This window comes from Aythya ferina, assembly GCF_964211825.1.
Source record: "Aythya ferina genome assembly, chromosome: 1".
Lineage (NCBI taxonomy): Eukaryota > Metazoa > Chordata > Aves > Anseriformes > Anatidae > Aythya > Aythya ferina.
Genome location: NC_140296.1, coordinates 141,260,547 through 141,278,632, shown reverse-complemented (window position 1 = coordinate 141,278,632; position 18,086 = coordinate 141,260,547). Strand labels below are relative to the sequence as shown.

Genomic DNA, 18,086 nt, shown 5'->3' with positions numbered 1-18,086 from the left:
AAAGCTTGCATTAAAAATGGGGCACAGATGTCTTAAAAACACTGAAAAAGACAAGTACTGAGGAGTTATGAAGCTAGGTTAAAACAATGTGACTTGAGAAAATACTTTTCTTATTTGCCATATGGTGTCAGCACCTTCAGGATTTTTTCTCCCAACCATGAGAGCACACTGTTCACTTTTGGAAAAGAGGAAAGAGAGAGATTAACTGATACCAACTGATTTCAGCAGGTGGGGCTCTAAGAAGAGATATTAACCATTAGAAGGGCATGCAACTCTGAATCTGTGAGCGAAGAGATGCAGTGCCAGGCAGACAGGATTTAATTGACCCACACTGATGACAGCCTTCAGTATGTTCTCACAGATAATAACTGGTTGCAGAAAAGAAGAAGCCTTAGGCTTTTAACCGAACTGGTCACCTTAAAGCTATGAAATGCCCCACCCAGCACTAATTATTACTATTATAACAGTAACAATGAAATAAAAAGTAACAGCTGGTATGAGCTGGCTGCTGCCTTGCCAAGTCTGGCATTCTGCTCCGCATGGAACAAAGAAAGAGGCACAATCAATTCAAAATCGCCCTTTGTTTCGGGAAGCTTTTGCCATTAATTAAGAAAAACTCAAGTTACTACAAGTTGTGGAAACAACTCTGCATTTCCAGTCTTCTGGTTTCCAGTGTTTGCACCTTACACAGTGGTTGTGGTTCAGTGGTGAAGGTTGTAGCAGGGATTTGCTCACCCTTCAATGCCATGTGACAACTCCGGCAGGATTGTAGCTATGATTACCCCTGCGGTTTTCTTTCCTGTCTTCTACCATCCTTGCCTGTTGGTTATCTGGGTTTTCATGCAGCCAAAATAAGAGGCGAGTGCTTTAAAAAACAGTAACTAGGAACACCAGCAGGGGGGTTCAACATCAGGTGAGTCACCGCTCAGTACTTCTATGTTTAAAACAACAAAATACATTTGCTTCTGTCCCACGCTAAGTAAAATAGAAAGCAGAAGGTCATGCTTGGCCATCTGTTCAACGCACAGGTGGAAAGTGCTCACCTTCACACCACCGGGAGCTCTAATGAAGGCCTGCCGGGAGCTAGAGGGGGCCTGAGTTTGGGCTAACTGAAGGGAACTGCAGCCAGATATTTTCATATTTAATAGGGGTGCACCGCTTGTGGACATTACAGGTGAATTACAGGTTCCAGCATGTAATGGCCTAGCCAGACCCAAACAAAAGCATGTGGTGGTGCAGACGGAGTGCTGCACACTGGAGCCTGCACTCTCTGTGGCCCTCATTGCCTTATACATGGCTACCAAGGCCTGCAAAACTCCACAGCTTTCCTAGAGACCATGCTCCCTTCAGCCATGTTTATAATGCCTTTATTAACATGCTTTGCTGCTCTGTGCTTTTGTCTGGACGTAAAGGTGTTTCTTTCGCTTCAGCTCAAATTGTAGGGCCTCACAGTTTCTAGCTCCAAGCCTCCCTAATGCTGCTAATCTCGCATTAACAGCCTACTGACACAGAAGAGACCGCAGAAAAGACTGATTGCCAGCTCCCTGGCCCTGTGACCGTGTGCTGGTCAGATCTGGATTAATACTTGAGGCGATTTGCCTCAGGAGGCCTTCCACAGGTGCCTGTAACTCTAAACTCTCCTTGAACTGCTTCGCAGGAGCGGGAGGAGGGGAACCTGTGAATTCACAGCTGATGAAGACACAAACAAGGCCCCTCTGCAACTTGCTTCATTCCTTTTCCAGTATAAAATCAGGACAACCATGACCAAAAATCCTAGATTTCAGGCCAGAGCAAAGAACCAGGCCTCAACACTCACAACACAAAATCCACTGTGATGCTCCTTCTTAAGCAAGTTTGCTTGAATTCAGCTTTTCTGGTTACAATAAATGGTTATCCAGGAAGCAGGAGCACAGTCAAGTACGTTGACTTCCTCCAATATATTTGTAGGGGAATAGCCCTGCTGTGTAGGATAATTCAGGTACAAGAGTGACTCTTGCAGCTTTGAAAACAGTCTGTGCCCTTCTCATTTCGGGAAGGCTGGAAAAACAGCGTCATTCTGATTTGGTGATGAGCATCCACACGTGACAGCTCAGTTTACCAGCCCAAACCGCCTCACGGTTCACTCCCTGTCCTGGCCGAACCTCCTACACTTGCAGCACTGCACCATGGCCCTACACAGCAGGAGGAGGCTGTGGAGCCGGCCGAGCAGCTGCACTCGATGGCAGCGAGAAATAAGGCCCACGAACGGCACCTGGACTGCAAGGAGAGTGCCAGGGAAACGAAGGGAGGCTGCTGGGACTTTGCTCCTCTGAGGCTGGAGGTCGAGCATCCCTCTCCTCCCCTGGGACGATTCCATCACAGAAGGATTTTGTTTGGCTCATCAACAAATTGCCAGTAAATGTGTAGCTGTTCGTGGCCTGAAGTTACGCAATTCCGTGTGTTACCATCTTCTGCAGGCCAGGGAATGGTATGAGTTTGGCCTTCAAGGCACCACACTGTCCCCTCTAGGAAGAGGGGTGAAGTACAAAAACATTCTGCCATGCCTTACAGAGACATTAATTTCACCCGTAATTATCACTATTAGAAGGCTACTTGTTCCACCAGAGCTTCTTAACCAACCGCACTGCAACTGCTGCTTAGCGCAGCTCCTACCTCTCCCCTGCCCTTCTCCGCCTCTAACTTACGGCAGTGTTATTGCAGCTCATGTATCTTTCCATAGTTCCTTATTAATAAAGAGCATCTGCAAGGAAACAGGATCTGACTCACCCCGCAGCACAGCAGCTCCTGCTGCTTACTTGCCCACCTGAAACAACAATCCCACTTCCAAGTCCCTTCCACCGCCACAGTTCTCATATCGCCTGTGCACCGCAGTGCTGTCCTTCTACGGAACAGAATATTCTTGGCTGCTCTCCCCAAGAGACATTCTCAAATAAAACCTTTGCATGTTGCAGACTCACCTCATTTTCATGCTGTCTTGCTCCTTTTCAGTGTCTCAGTGAGGAGTATTTGGTGAGTGTGAGGCTTTTTCAAAATTGATTCCTTATCCATATTTGGGAATTTGTGCTGGGCACTAGCTGGTACAAGCCAGAGTCTTCCCACAGTGCACTTTGGGACTTGTAGTTCCCAAAAAGGAATGTTGTTTTCCAAATTGCAAGAGCCAGGCAACAGTAACAGAAGTCCGAAAGGCTTTATCCCCGCCTTTGCTTAGCTGCTCGGCCCTGCCTTCTGCAATGTTTCTCTGCTGTGGCTTAAATGTGCTTAATTTGTCCGGGGCCTCTTCCACAGCTCATGGCACAGCACACACGCATGCACCACCTTGCGAAAGCTGCTGCTGCTGCGGAGCGCTTGTACCGTCACCCTGAGGTGCCAGCACTCAGTCCTGCCACCTGTAAGCAGCCACTTACAGAGTTAGCACCAATTTTTATGGATTCTCCCCACACTTTGTTCCCCATAGCCAGCACTGTAACGGCATGGAAACTTCCTTTAAAAACCGTGCTTCACTCTTCTACATGTTCTGCATTAGTAACTTTAATTTATTTAATTAAATAGCTATAGTAGGAGATCTGCATTTCAAAACAGTATAATAAATCCTGCCTCTTCTGTACAGATTCATTTCTGAAGAGAGTTTCCACAGAGCGCAATAATTATTTTGCAACCAAGACACCCTATTGTTTTAAAATACCAGTTAAAGAAGAATGTGAAACATTTTTATATTGTTGCCTGTAGGGTACTGATGGAGATACTGTTATGATTACCCAACTCCATTTAATAGTTTAATTTGCTTAAAGCAGTGGCTGCTGGGTGAGTGAAGAAAGGATCCCAGAGGAGCATCCCCATCCCTGGGGGTGTTCAAGGAAAGGCTGGACCTGGTGCTCAGAGACATGGTGGTAGGGTGATGGTTGGACCAGATGATTTTGAAGGTCTTTCCCAACCTTAATGATTTTATAACCCGAGGAGAGGAAAGCCTGTCCAACACAGGATCCCGCTGGCAAAGCCAAGCTTCAGAGGGAGCACACAGGGAGCGCACAGGGAGCGCTCCCCCACTACCAGGCACTCCAAGGCCCTTCTCCCACGGGCTGTTTATGGCGAGGAAAACCCCAGGACAACAACTTTATCGCCTTACTCCAAAGCAGCACCTGAAAACTTTGAATTTGGCAGGCGGCAATGCTTGTGCTGCGGGTGACACCTGGCGGCCGCCGAGCGGACAAGGCGGTGACCTTCGCGGGGCGCTGACCCCAGCTGCTTTTGGCACCGAGGTGGTTTAGTTGTTCTTTGGGTTTAGTCGTTCTCTCTTTGGCAGCCAGGCGAATGAGAAGGGCTTCCCCTTCTCTTGAGTTAACCCCCTGAACGCTTAGCACCGGGGCAAAGCCAGAGACGTGCCCTGACCCTAAATAAAGATGTCCCGTGTGGGTACAGGCTTGTGGCACGGCGGTCCTCCCTTGGGGCAGCACCTATCCCCAGGGTGCTGCTGAACGAGCGGCCCGAATAAACACCCCTTGGGTGCTCTCTAGCCAGAATTTTGTCAGACACCGCCCCTCGGCAGGACGCGACCCGAGGCTGGCAGGGACTACATCTCCCGGCGGGCGCCACAGAAGATGGCCGCCGGGGCCGCCCTGGCGCCGCCGGGGGGCGGTGGCGGCCGCCTTCTGCCGGCCTCCCAGCGGGAGCGGGCGGCCCCTGGGTGCCGGGGCGGCTCTCAGTGCCCGTCCCACCCGAGAGGGGCTCGGGAGGGCGGCGGCGGCGGCGCTGCTGGAGGCGGATCGGGGCGCGGGCGGGCGGCGAGGCTGTGTCGTGGCGGCAGCGGCAGCCCGCCCGCCGCCGCCATGAGCGGGGCGCCGGCCGCCGGCTGGTCCCCGCTGCTGGCCCAGGCCGCCTCGCTGCTGGAGGAGGCGGGCGACCTGCTGGTGCTGCACCGCGACTTCGCCGCCGCCCTGGAGCGCTGTGAGGCGGGCTGCAGCATCCTGGGGCCCGGCAGCGGCACCGGCAGCGGCCCCGAGAGGTGCGAGGGGGGCGGCTCCGGGGCGTGGGGGTGACTGCGGGCCGGGCGGCCCGGGGCTGCTCGTGGGGGTGGTCCGCGCTTTTAGGGGCTTTCTGCGTTTAATAAACGCAGTCTTTTGTATAAAAGGCGGTGCGTGTCTGTCATCCCTCAACTGTACGTAGAAACCTTCCCTGCTTGCTCCTAGAGGTGCAGGCTGTGCATCTTGGGGTCATCAAACTCGCCTATATTGAGAGGGAGAAGAGGTAGAGGGGAGGGAAGGGAGAGGCAAGCTGCTGGTACAGCACCACACAGAGCTAGCCAAAGTAGCTCGTAAGAATGGATGCAGTGGGAAATTCGGTTATAAGAAGCGCTTACGTCTCTGTCTTCGTTACCAGTCCTGCAGAGGTGAAGTGCTCCCTGTGTGTCGTGGGCATCCAGGCGCTGGCTGAGATGAACCGCTGGAGAGAAGTGCTGTCGTGGCTCCTGCGGTATTACCAGTTCCCTGGGCACCTGCCTCCAAAGATCCTGGAGCTGTGGTGAGTGTGGGTCTGTGGCTGCCACGTGCACAGGGCCTACGTTAGTTAAGAGCGGGCCAGACCTGAATATTGCGTGATGTTTTCACCTTGCAGGTTGCAAGGATGAAAGTGGAACGTGGGACCTGTTCTCACAAAGAAGAATAATAAAATTAAAAACCTGAGTTTGTTTCTTTTGCAGAATGTTTTTATTTTTCTTCCCCCGTCTGGGTTCATAATCAGTAGTGAACATGCTCTTGCTGCCTTTGGGAATACCTGGGCCAGTGTGATTCTGAGAGCGCACTGCTCCCCTGGGAGATGTCTCTGTACCTCAAGCGTAAGCCTTGCTGCCTGCCCTAACCATAGGTACTTCTGGGTAGTAATTGCTAGCGATCCCAACTTTCACAAGATTACTGTTTTCTATTATTTCTTTCTTGTGTTGCAGTATCCTGTTGTATAGCAAAGTGGGAGAGCCCCAGGTGATGCTGGAGGTTGGCACTACCTGGCTGAGAAACCTAAGCAATAAGACACTTCCTGAGTACAGTTCGTTGATGGAGCTTTATCTGCTGCATGTGTTGCTTCCACTTGGCCAATTTAAGGCGGCAGAAGAGCTTGTAGACAGCTGTGATGTTTTAAACAGCGAGCAGAAGCTTGCATTTCTCAAGACCATTTGTGATAGCCAATGTCAGTGGACTCAACAGGAAGAGATGCACTCAACTGATGAAGAGGAGCAAGACAAAGCAACAGAGACTGTTTTGGGTAGGCTTTCCCTCTTGTTTGTACTCTTTTTTTTTTTTTTTTAATAAATTATCTATTTAAAGTTTTAGAGATACACATATCTTAAAGATTACCAGAATAGTTCAATCTGGACTATGATTGGTCACCAACATCTGTGTGTTCTGTGTTAGTACCTATCAACTGTCTGCCCTCTTCCTTATAATCTGTAATAGTCCATCCCAGAAAATCTGTTTGTGCCCTAGAGCTGTTGGTGAGATGACTTTCACAAGCACTCAGGACTGTGCAGCGTGTACAGACAGCTAACTCTCACTGGCACATTAAGAGAAGCGAGTTCCAAGAGTAAAAACTTTTGCAGGCCCTGTGATCATTGAAACCATCTCATTTGCTGCTGTTTGAAACCAGAGTTAGAGCAGTGGCTTTGGAAAGAAGCAGTGTAATCTCTTACCAACCTTTCCATTGCTTTTTCTTCCTTAAGCGTGGTTATGTAGCGGTGGTGTCCTTTTACCAGTGAGATGGCAACCAAAGCCATTTATGGAACACATCCTTAAGTGAGTGAGTGGCTTCTGTTCAAATACAATTGTGCAATGACTCTTCACATCTGGCTCTAACTGATTTGCTGTACTACCTACACAATCCTGCTCATCCCTTGCTAAAAAACGGTAGTGAGAATTAAGTACGTATTAATAATGATGTCGGACCATACCAGCCACAAGGAAGTCCTGCTGGGTGTCAATGAAGGAAGTGGAAGACAATTATTTGTTTGCTGACAATTCAAAAACATATTTAGCCTCGAGCAGTACTCAGAGATGAGAATAATTTTCCAGGTTCTAAAATGCTTAGTAATAAATTTATTATATATAAAAAAATACAAACAGAAAAAAAGCCATACCAAGGAAAATAAATCTAACTAGCCATCCTATAAAGGCACTTTGTTGGCTCTTTGTATTTTCTACTACTTCTGCAGTAGAAGTTGAGTCAATGGAGAAGAATCCACATCTGGCATTTCAAGCTCTGCTTCTCCAGCACTGTAAATCACTTTATCTCCCAGGAGAGAAGCTGCAACTACGGTGGTATAAGATGATGGCTTAAAAAATGAATGGATAATTATATCATAAATTTGTACTGTTTCTCTGTTCCCTTTTTAGAACAACCAAAATCATAATAGTAATAATAAGAATAATATTAAAAAAAAAAAAAACAACGAAAAAACACTAAAACCACAAAAACCTCTCAGGCCAACTAAAATATGAATAGTCTTACCTTATTTATAATAATTTCCTAGTATCTGTATGATTTATTTTTTTTAACTTTACCCTAACAGCTTCTCTATTCTCATTTTCTAGGTGCTCTGTCCCAAAAGCTCTTAACCATGTTGACGTTGCTACGAAGAACACTGAGGTCCATGTCAAGCCACTTCTATTTATTTCCTTACAAAAAGATGCTCTTGGCTACTTTTCTGCTGTACCTTGTGGTAGTGAGATTAGATCCGGGTACGGTATTAAGATTTCCTTTTTTTTTTTTAATCCTTTAATGGCTACAGAAGACAATTGCTGATTTAAATAGATTTGGTCTGTATGAATGTTCCACCTTTGGGAGACACAAAAACTGGCTAGGAACGTACTGTTTGGGCGTGTTTCAGATGTTTCCCGTTGCAATCCACGTAGAAGGATGCAGCTGTACAGGAGTCCGTTTCCTGTTAACCGTTATTCCACCCTCAGTTCTTTCCAACAGACGAGGCACTGGCTAAGGGAGGAGGGCTGGGCTGTCCTACACTCAGCCTCTGCCACCTTGAGGTGCTACGAGGTGAATGGCTCTTGGAAGAGTGATTGCCTCCGAGGGCTGTCCTGTCAGGAAAGCGGAGACTTGCTCGTGCTTTTGAGCTCCTCATGCTGGAGCCTTGCGAGTGGTGGCTGGACCTGTCACTGACGAACGGGCAGGTCCCATGACATGAATGTGGCTGCTGGGGTGTGGAGGGGGTGGGTGTTTTCTTTGGCTGGAGACACCCTTTCTGCTGGGTGGTGGGCACTCCGTGGCTATTCTGCCCACTGGAAAATACTGCAGAAACCTTGCTGGGGATGGGAGTCGTGCCTGGGGTGAAGTCCAAAGTACTGAACTAAGCAGAAGGAATTAAGATGTATAGGTTTCCATTAACTCTAGTTGGATTAGTTCTTTTTCAGTATGTTTAGTATTTCTTAGCCTTTCATTATAAAAGGTAAAACTGTCTTGCTTTGTGTTTTGTTCCGCAGCTTCTCCCACATCATTGCCATTCCTTTGCAAACTGGTCCAGCTCTTCCGACAGGCTTGGGCAGCTGTATTGTCTCCAATTCATAGGCCTCCAATTCGAGATTAAGTGTATTCCACCACAGAACGTGTTCTTCTCTGCTGCTGCAGAAGTGTCAGCTTGTCTTGAGGACTTCGTGAGGCTCTTCAAGTACTGTTGAGATCTGTGCCCTAATGGAGATGACCACCTGTAAACTCCTGCTTAGCAGTACCTTCCTTTCTTCAGCCAGGGAACAGTGGTATATGAATTTTGAAACCATGCCAAGTATCCCTGACATTTCTTGTCTATTAAGCTCCGGTCTGTCCAGCTCTAGGGTAAAGCCATGCCTTCCATAATCTACAACTGATGAAGGGGCTCATTTGGATGTAGCTCTTGAGTGCGAGTTGTATGGACACTTAGGAAGCAGGATGCCTGAGATGTTCTGGAAGAAGGTTCCATCCTTGCAATACCGGGCAGTTCACTTAACAACTGAAATCACATCCCTGGAAGCATGACTGTGAAAGGCAGAGGAGTACCAGTAATTAGGGAAACACTCTGTTTTGCCTGGAGACATCTAAAATGCTCAGTTCATCCAGCACGGGATGTAGGACAAGCCTGTGGAAGAAAAACACTGCAGAAAACAAAGCCTGTTGCAGTTTGAACACCGTGGTTTCTCTTGTGACTGATACCTCCTCTTACAGGCGCCCTTGATTTTAGTCATTTCTAAGCCAGAAAACCTAGGTGGTGTGCCACAGATCCTGTTGTGCTGCACCTGCTGTTCTTAAATGCAAATGACAGTGCTTTGTGCTTGCCTGATGTGCAGTAATCCTTAGGAGCACGTGGCGGTGGTAAGGAAATAGGTTTATTTTTTTAAACTGTATTCCATATTATTGTCTAGTTGAACAACAACAACTGAAGTTGTTGCATTGTTTTACTCTTTCCATACCTCTGGCTTTGTTTATGTAGATGTCAGAGAGTCTCTGTGTGTCCAGAACCCATCTTCCCACCCATACATCTAAAGTCCTGATTTACATGGTAACCATTTAGCAATGTCCTATCATTCGCAACAAAACTTATTAAGAAGTGGAAAGAGATTTCTCTGAGATCCTCAAGCCTTCCCAAAACTGTAGCAAGAAAATTACTGTATTTGCAGGTGGTTTGTTAGCAGACTGACCCCATTTTTGACCACCTGGAGCAGAGACTGGAGACTGGCAGTAAAACGATTGATTTCTTTTCCACCCACCTATCATAGATTGACAATGAGTAATGCCAAAGGAGAGAGTGCAGATTATTTAAATAGTGCTTCTGCTGAAGCAGTGTGTGAAGTGTGCTGGAAAGAACAACTTAGAGGCACGGAGCCATTGTGGCAAACTTAGGCAGCCTTCCTAGCATCTGTGCCAAGAGGATTCGGGCTCGCCGACATGAGTCAAAATGGTAAAATGGGGAACAAAGCCACTGTTCTGGCAAGCAAATCCTATCCAACACACCAAACTGGGGAAAAGTAGCCTATATGCATGCCACTGCAGTGTATTACAACAGTAGCCCCCTTCAAGCGGATTGTCTCTAGCAATAGCTATACACCGAGGTGGCAGCTCAGCTATTTCTGTTTTATTTACAAGGAGGGCAGCCTGCCGGTGTCGTCGTGCTGTGTGTGCTCTGCTAAAATAATGTTGTCTAGTTCTTCTTGAGTTATCCCAATAGAGATAAGTGAGATAAAGCGGGGTAGGTCACCCACGAATGCAGAAAACAGTAATCACCTTGCCTAGTTAGATGAACAAAACCACAAAAAAATCCCGTCCCTTCAACGTTTTTGTTTCTTTACATCAGGATAAGCAGCACATAACTCTTTAATATGGTTTATATAATTATTTCTCTATTTCTTATATACTTAATATAATTATTTCTTACATACTCTGTACATAGGGAAGAGCTGTTCTTGATACTGCTAAGTGTTTTTGTAATCCAGCTGTCAGTGTGGTTACAGCTCCTTGCAACCAACGCTTGACGGGAAAACCAGGTAGAATCAAACACAGAGGGTCTGGCTGGAGTTGAGTTCTTCCAAGAAGGGACTCAGTTGTATCTACTGACCACTTTGTAAGGCCTTGCTCTACATACTTTAAGCTAATAAAATAGTAAGCTTCCCTCCGAAGTCAGGCCAAATTGTTAATAACACTTGACTGTTTACCTAAAAAACATTTGTTTGCTTTAGATTTCAATTAATGCTTTCAGTTAAATGGCAGAGGTGCCCGTTTTGGGGGCTTGGGATCAGTGGTCTGCACAGACCATACATTACTTTTTAAAATTCTGATAAATATCTCAGCCACTCATTAACCAGAACTTTAACCTTCAACTTGATTTTAATTGTAGGTTAGCAACCTCCACTTCTCTTGAGTACTGCTGATTTTGCATTTGTATTGTATTTGGTTCCTCATGAGAGGGAAGAAGGCAGAAATGAGCAATCTGTTTTTTTGTTTTGTTTTGTTTTGGTTTTGGTTTTGCAATTAATAGTAAGCCTGCAACATTTAATTTTCACAATAAAATGACTAATTATTTACCTCATTGTAGAGTTGCTTATTTGTGCTGTGATTATGTGTATCAAAGCTTTTGTATTAAATGTGTTGACACTATAGATTTGTGAAATAATTTCTGGAGATGTTTCAGTATGTGTCTGCATTGCATGGGCATACATGAATTAAGCAGAGGACTTGTTAATTCAGTAGAAACAGGTCTGCATTTTCATAGGAGTTCAGCGAGTGATAATTACTTTCCGTGAAAGGTGCAGCATATATATTTTTAATACTTCAGTGTCTCTGTGTACCTTGGGGTGGCCAAGATCAGTACTGCTAAGAATAAAGTACCTGTTGGTTATATTTAGCTGCGTTTTTTCTCTGTGCTGTCATTCTAACACGGAGGGAAAAGATGTAGCCGTGCATAGTTCCACAGGAATCCTATCATTTAAGGCTCATTCAGAGAGAGTGTGTGTGCCTGCCACGTGTATGTGAACCTACTGCATGTATCTCCAGAACAAAGAGCAAATGATGTTTTTGCTTTTTTGTTTTTGCATCCTCTTGCTGGATGCAAAGAACTTGTACCGGCACAGTGTAGCACCTGAAGGGCTGAAGAACAGTCGTCTGTGATCAGCTAAACAGGTGTCACAAAGAAAAGGAGGCCAGGAGATAATCTGATGTATTTTGTCCACAGATGATGAAATAGCCAACCAAGTGGAACTCCTTACAGCCTAACCTGTTCCCCAACTCACTTCCGTCAGGGGGAGTTGTGCAAGTGGACTGCAGCTGAACGGAGGACACAGTCGCCTTTGTCAGAAAGACACAAAAATGCCACCATTTGGAAGTGTTAATGAAGAAATTCTGAAATGATTACTCTTTAAAATGAGTTGCCAGTAGCAGATTCACCAGTTGTAAGCGTTTCAAGGAAGGAAAACAGTTATTTGTGAAGACACCCTTATCTGTTGAAATACTGGCTGCTAATATCAGCTGTAACTCTTTTATTTTTTTATTTTACCTTTTAAACTAATGTTTTGTACGGAGAACTAACTGGGAAAACTTTCTTTACGACAGACTATAGGGCTGGGTGAAAGCAGGCTAGTGATGTAAGTGGAGCAGGTGCCATGGGAAGGTTGCCTGGGAGCGATTGTGACCTCTCCTGCCTCCACTGTGATGCTGCAGGCCCCCACCAGCGAAGGAAGAATGCACTGTCCCCCTCGCGTCAGGTTGCCTGTACAACAGTAGAAACATCAGTAACCACCGCTTCTGCATCCAATCCAGAAAAGAAACACACAGGAGAAACCATGGTAAGGAAAGGAGCAGGTTATTTTATGAGATAAGGAACAGTGAGGCTGGCCTTTGTTTCCTCCCTGCTCTGGTCAAGGGCTGAGTGAAGGTGGGAAGGCTGAGGGGACGTTTTTGCTTCAGTGTTAGAGCCGTGACTAAAAGAGGGGGACCAAAGATGGATGTTCACAACCTGTGGTCTTTCTAGGCCATCATGATTCTCTACATTTTTTTGAGTAGCCTAAACCAGGGAAAATCTGTAATTCTTGTACTGCGTCCAAGGTTTTGCAATTGAGAGGTTGGGTGAACCTTATTAAAAGCCTGTCGAGCCTGGTTTCAAAAGCAGTTATTGAGAAAGAAAAAGATTACCACAACCTCTTGTGAGGTTGGTAAGCATTAGGACAGCCTCTCCCAGCATTTGTTTCTAGACCTGTTTTTATCCTCAAGCATGCAGAGGCACGTTTGTTTTTTGTTTGTTTGTTTTGTTTTGTTTTGTTTTGTTTTCCCCTTATGGAACAATGCTACAAATAGATGCAGGTGGCACAATAATGAAATTAATTGCATAATGACAAGTTACTGTGCTAAAGTATTTTTGAATTTGCATACCTTTGGTCTCCTTATTGCTTTTTACTTGGTCCTAATTGAATTAGTGCCACAGTGGTACACCTAGATTACAAATTGATGGGTTTCTGTGACTACAGAAAACAGTTTCCCTAGATTGCATAGTCAGTTTTGAGAATCTAGTAGAAAACATTTCCAGCAAGTCAACTCTTCTTAAATTAAATTAAAATTGCCCAGGGAATGAGCTGAAACATTCAGGAGTTGAATGAATTAAGCTAGTAAGGACACTTTAATTCCAGTTACTTTAATTTCTATGAACTTATTTTGCACCTAACACTCATTTCATAGAAGGCTGAGTGATCAGAAGATAGTTCATTCCCTTTGCTTTCTCTCTATGTCGATAAGGCAGCATAGCTGCACCTTGTCCCAGACAACTGGATTTAGCTGCTATTCCTCAGCTGGGACCTACTATAGTTTATTTTGTATATTTATATACAGTTTTTCTATCTGTACAGGCTTACATGTATTTACACACAGACCATGTACATACTCTACATCATGTGTAGACACAGCTGCAAATCTCTAGTTGTCCTTAGCGTCTCTTTCTGCACATGACAAAATACTTATCTACTTATTTTAAAATAAGTATTAGAATGTTTTTTGTTAATTCCAGTCTTGTGGAAACTTTTGTAATCATTGGTTTATTTGGGGTTTCAGATAGCATCCTAACAGTCTATAAGCCGACTCTCATTTTTTCTTCCCACCATTCCCCTTATTTTCCCACTACAGCGCGAGTGCATCTCTGTTCACATTGGCCAAGCTGGAGTTCAAATTGGCAACGCGTGTTGGGAACTCTTCTGTCTGGAACACAGCATTCAGCCAGATGGCACCTTCAGTGACCCACCCAGCAATGACGACTCTTTTGCCACATTTTTCAGAGAGACAAGCACCAGAAAATACGTACCCCGGGCTATTATGGTGGACTTAGAACCAACGGTAGTAGGTCAGTATAGAACCAGTCCTGGAAAAGTGAAATGAATTAACTCTCCTGTGTGGCAAAGCTCAGATCACCAAATAGCAGGACTCTACCTTATCTTTAGGGATGATCTTGACCTCCAGGTAGAATATTCAAAGTTTTAAATAGGAAATATTACTAAAATATGTTATTCTCAATTGAAATGATCATAAAATCATAGAATGGTTTGGGTTGGAAGGGACCTTAAAGATCATATAATTCCAACTCCCTGCCATGGGCAGGGACACCTTCAGCTAGATGAAAACTGATTCTGTCATGGATGCCTTAACTAATAATAAACTCAAAAGTTTACTATTGTCTAAACCCGCACTGGTTATGAGTACAATTTAAACTACTTAGGGAGGTTCCCTTCTAATCTTTGTGTGTGTGTGTGCGATTTTATTTTTCTTTTGCTAACTGTGGAAAATGCTTTCTTCGTATTTACATGAAAGACAAGAGCATGGAGAATCAGAAAGCAGGAGTATCCTAAAAGATGTTTTACTCTTGCAAATATTTTCTAATAATTTACCTGAGGGTTCTCTTCTAAGCTTGTACATTTTCTTTGTCGTTCAGATGAAGTGCGGACTGGCACCTACCGGCAGCTTTTCCACCCAGAGCAGCTGATCACTGGAAAAGAAGATGCAGCAAATAACTATGCACGTGGCCACTACTCCATTGGCAAAGACAAAATTGACATGGCATTAGATCGTATCCGCAAACTGGTATGCACTGTTACGTTAGAAGCAGGACACACTTGGTGGGTGGGAGGGCATGTAACATGTCATACTTTTTTTTTTTGATAGTGGCTCTCATTTTGTTTTTACTCCTGTCATTGGCTCAGAACAGAAAAATGTGTTTACTTGATGTCCAAGCTTAGCTTTCATGTGAGTGGAAGACTTAAATGGAAAAACTTAAATATTGCTGTACCATTGTTATTGTTAGGAAAAATATATACATGTATATGTATTGCTCTAGTGATACACTAGCCTGAGATTTACAGGGGAAAACAGATGATGTGGATTTTCTGGTAAAACTGCTAACTCTTTTGCTGTGCATCTCATGCGGGTATTGCTGTTTCTATCTGAGGGTCTAATTTAAAATATGCTCACTTATTCTTTTACTTTTCCTGTTGTTTTTTTTTTTTTTTTTTTTCAGGCTGATGCCTGTTCTGGACTGCAGGGATTCTTGATCTTCCACAGCTTTGGTGGGGGCACTGGCTCTGGCTTCACCTCCTTGCTGATGGAGCGCCTCTCTGTGGATTACGGAAAGAAGTCCAAACTAGAGTTTGCCATCTACCCTGCCCCTCAGGTCTCCACCGCTGTGGTGGAACCCTACAATTCTATCCTCACCACACACACCACCCTGGAACACTCAGACTGTGCTTTCATGGTGGACAATGAGGCTATCTATGATATCTGCCACCGAAACCTAGACATTGAGCGCCCAACTTACACTAACCTCAACCGCCTCATCAGCCAGATTGTCTCCTCCATCACCGCCTCGCTGCGCTTTGATGGTGCCCTCAACGTGGATCTGACAGAGTTTCAGACAAACCTGGTTCCCTACCCACGCATCCACTTCCCCTTAGTGACCTACGCCCCCATCATCTCTTCTGACAGAGCATATCATGAGCAGCTCTCAGTGGCTGAAATCACCAGCTCCTGCTTCGAGCCCAACAACCAGATGGTGAAATGTGACCCACGACATGGGAAGTACATGGCCTGCTGCATGCTTTATCGTGGTGATGTAGTTCCCAAAGATGTCAATGTAGCAATTGCTGCCATCAAGACCAACAGGTCCCTCCAGTTTGTTGACTGGTGTCCAACGGGCTTCAAGGTGAGAAAGGCTGCCATGAGCTTCTCTTTCATGTTTTATGAGCAAATTCATTTTAGCTGAAAACTTGTATTTAAAGTTTTAGATCTTGCATGTTTTTCACTAGTGAGAAGAATGAACCTAAGAAAGATGTGTGTATAAAATGTGCCCTTTCTCCTAATGACATCCCACTGACACAGACTTATAAGCCTTTAAGTAAATGGGAGCGTATATACTATTTTTATTTTCATTACTGGGACAATGTCAACCCTGTAAGACTCTAAACTTAAAATATTGCATTCTAAAAGAAAGATTAAGATAAGGCTTATATTCTAAAGACACTGCTGAGAGTGTCCTTGATGAGATTAAAAAAAAAAAAAAAAAAAAAAAGAAACAACACAGCAAAACTGTATCAATAATACATTGTTGGTAAGTGAAACATTTCTACAGTATCTCCATGAACAGCCACTTTCACCAGTTTTGTCAAGCATATCAACACATTTTTGTGTTTTTCTTCATTGAGAGTCCTGTTCTGGTCAGTGGCTCTTTATTTTACTTGGGTGAGAGTAGGAACTGACTTGCACACAAAACATATCTTGAATGACATTAGACTTGTCAGGGATTTCACTAACATAATTTGTGTTTTTCCTTACTTTTTTTTTCTTCCACTCACCAGTGGCTCTACAATTTTCTTAACCCATTTATTGCCTCTTTTTATCCCTTTTCTTGTAACTTTTTTTGCAACTGTCTTTTTTCTACTGTTGTTTGCAGGTTGGGATCAACTATCAACCTCCCACGGCTACGCCAGGAGGAGACCTTGCCCAAGTCGAGCGAGCAGTCTGCATGCTGAGTAACACCACAGCCATTGCAGAGGCCTGGGCAAGGCTCGACCACAAGTTTGATCTGATGTATGCCAAGAGAGCCTTTGTGCACTGGTATGTGGGTGAAGGCATGGAAGAAGAAGAATTTGCAGAAGCCCGAGAGGACTTGTCTGCCCTGGAGAAGGACTACGAGGAAGTAGCAACTGATTCATTTGAGGATGAAAACGATGCAGGGCAACCTTAAAACTTAATCTGCCTTTTAATGTGCATAAGATTGTCTCTATGTCTCTTTATTTCATGTGGCTTCATTTTCACTTTTCTCACATGTACCAAGTCCATTGGCACCTTAGTAGACTGTAAACAGTGAGTTGTCCACTATGAGACCACAAGACAGCAAGCACAGGACACATAACCAGCTAAACCAGTCAGTTTGCCTTAGAACACAACAGCTGTCATATTTCTTGCTAATATATTCCTGAAAGGAAGTTTACTTGTGGAAGGAAGAGTTCCTTTGACTTCTGTACTGTCATTTATTCAACATAAAGATAGTCACGCAGCTGTAATATTATTTGAGGAACTCTGTTGCTTCAAAATTTCCCACACAACTACTACAGACACTATGTGAAGAGGAGTTACCTGAACTTCTCAGTCTTTATTTCATATTAGTTCTAAACATAACGCTTGTAAAGCTGCCCTACTTTAAGATGCAGCGAGAATTCTGTCGGTGCTGAGAACACACACCTACTCTGAGTTCCCTTGCTTCTGCACAATCCACAGTGTGGGGTGGTTGGAAGGTGTGATTTTGCCAGCTGCCAAGAGTAGGGACACAACTTGGACAACTCTTTGCTTCAATGTGGATTTAGAACATGATATGCTTGTGCAGCAAATGTGTAGCCATCATAACTAGAGTGGTGTGGAGGCGCAAGTATGCCGACAGTTGTGTTGTAATTCCTAAACTAATAGTATCCGTGACTCAGTCAAAGGCCTTAAAATGACCTTAAAATGTGGCACGCTGGACAGAAGCATTACCAGCTCCATCAGACTTACTGAGATGGAATAAACCAGAACCATGACAAAGAATGTGTTATAGATACAGGGGGGATGGCTAAGAACAGCTATGGCTTCACATTTTAGTCTTCATAGGGTATATTTTTGTATATTCCCATTGCTTGAGGATTTTAGAACAATATATTGTTAAGGCACGCAGGCAGATGGCCAGCTGTGGTCTGAGGTAAAACTGGTAACAACGAGAGAAACTGTTGGATGTTGCAGACAACGGAAGAAGAAAAGTGGCTGCCTAGCACTAACCTATGTCTGAATTTATGAGATGATGGCAGGAGAAGCTACTAGACATTACATATAGTGAAAGGGGAGTTGTAGGGACTTTGCTCAAATCAGCAGAAAGTGAAGGGGCTGTTAGCTTACTGGGGGTACTAACTAAAGCTGAAAATACCAAATAAAGGTGTAAAGTTAGAAAAACAGGGACAGTGATGAAAATCTAGAGGCTTGTGCAACTATTTAGGAGGGGAGGAAAAGTATAATAGAAGGTAAAGCAAACCCTGAATGTTTGGGTTACCTGTCAAGCAGTGCTGTGCTTGAAC

General features: G+C 44.6%; 3 protein-coding genes across 14 annotated transcripts in view; 2 read left to right on the top strand and 1 right to left on the bottom strand.

The window, feature by feature from the left end:
- The window catches only part of MICAL3 (microtubule associated monooxygenase, calponin and LIM domain containing 3), a 176,864-nt gene extending 173,713 nt beyond the window's left edge, over nucleotides 1-3,151 (bottom strand). For 4 of the 11 annotated variants that reach the window (XM_084498690.1, XM_084498676.1, XM_084498678.1 and 1 more), the window contains exon 1: nucleotides 2,958-3,148. The gene's annotated coding sequence lies outside the window, so the exon portion shown is untranslated. Of the gene's footprint in view, nucleotides 1-2,957 lie in introns of all 11 variants that reach the window. The other 7 variants (XM_084498674.1, XM_084498689.1, XM_084498682.1 and 4 more) reach the window with 6 other exon arrangements.
- A 1,495-nt stretch (nucleotides 3,152-4,646) lies between these two features.
- Nucleotides 4,647-11,358, top strand: PEX26 (peroxisomal biogenesis factor 26). The gene is made up of 5 exons (XM_084499378.1): nucleotides 4,647-4,999; nucleotides 5,374-5,514; nucleotides 5,936-6,249; nucleotides 7,572-7,718; nucleotides 8,475-11,358. The coding sequence occupies exons 1-5, from the start codon at nucleotides 4,824-4,826 to the stop codon at nucleotides 8,576-8,578; spliced, it is 882 nt and encodes a 293-aa protein (XP_084355504.1). The 5' UTR covers nucleotides 4,647-4,823; the 3' UTR covers nucleotides 8,579-11,358.
- Nucleotides 9,200-16,754, top strand: LOC311424197 (tubulin alpha-2 chain). Of its 2 annotated transcripts, XM_084499145.1 has the most exons (6): nucleotides 9,200-9,336; nucleotides 11,690-12,299; nucleotides 13,627-13,840; nucleotides 14,426-14,574; nucleotides 15,008-15,688; nucleotides 16,436-16,754. In XM_084499145.1, the coding sequence occupies exons 2-6, from the start codon at nucleotides 12,117-12,119 to the stop codon at nucleotides 16,727-16,729; spliced, it is 1,521 nt and encodes a 506-aa protein (XP_084355271.1). In that variant the 5' UTR covers nucleotides 9,200-9,336; nucleotides 11,690-12,116; the 3' UTR covers nucleotides 16,730-16,754. The 2 variants fall into 2 exon arrangements, with proteins under 2 accessions (XP_084355271.1, XP_084355272.1); XM_084499146.1 differs by lacking the exon at nucleotides 11,690-12,299 and having other exon boundaries at nucleotides 9,207-9,336.
- Nucleotides 16,755-18,086: the final 1,332 nt, after the last annotated feature.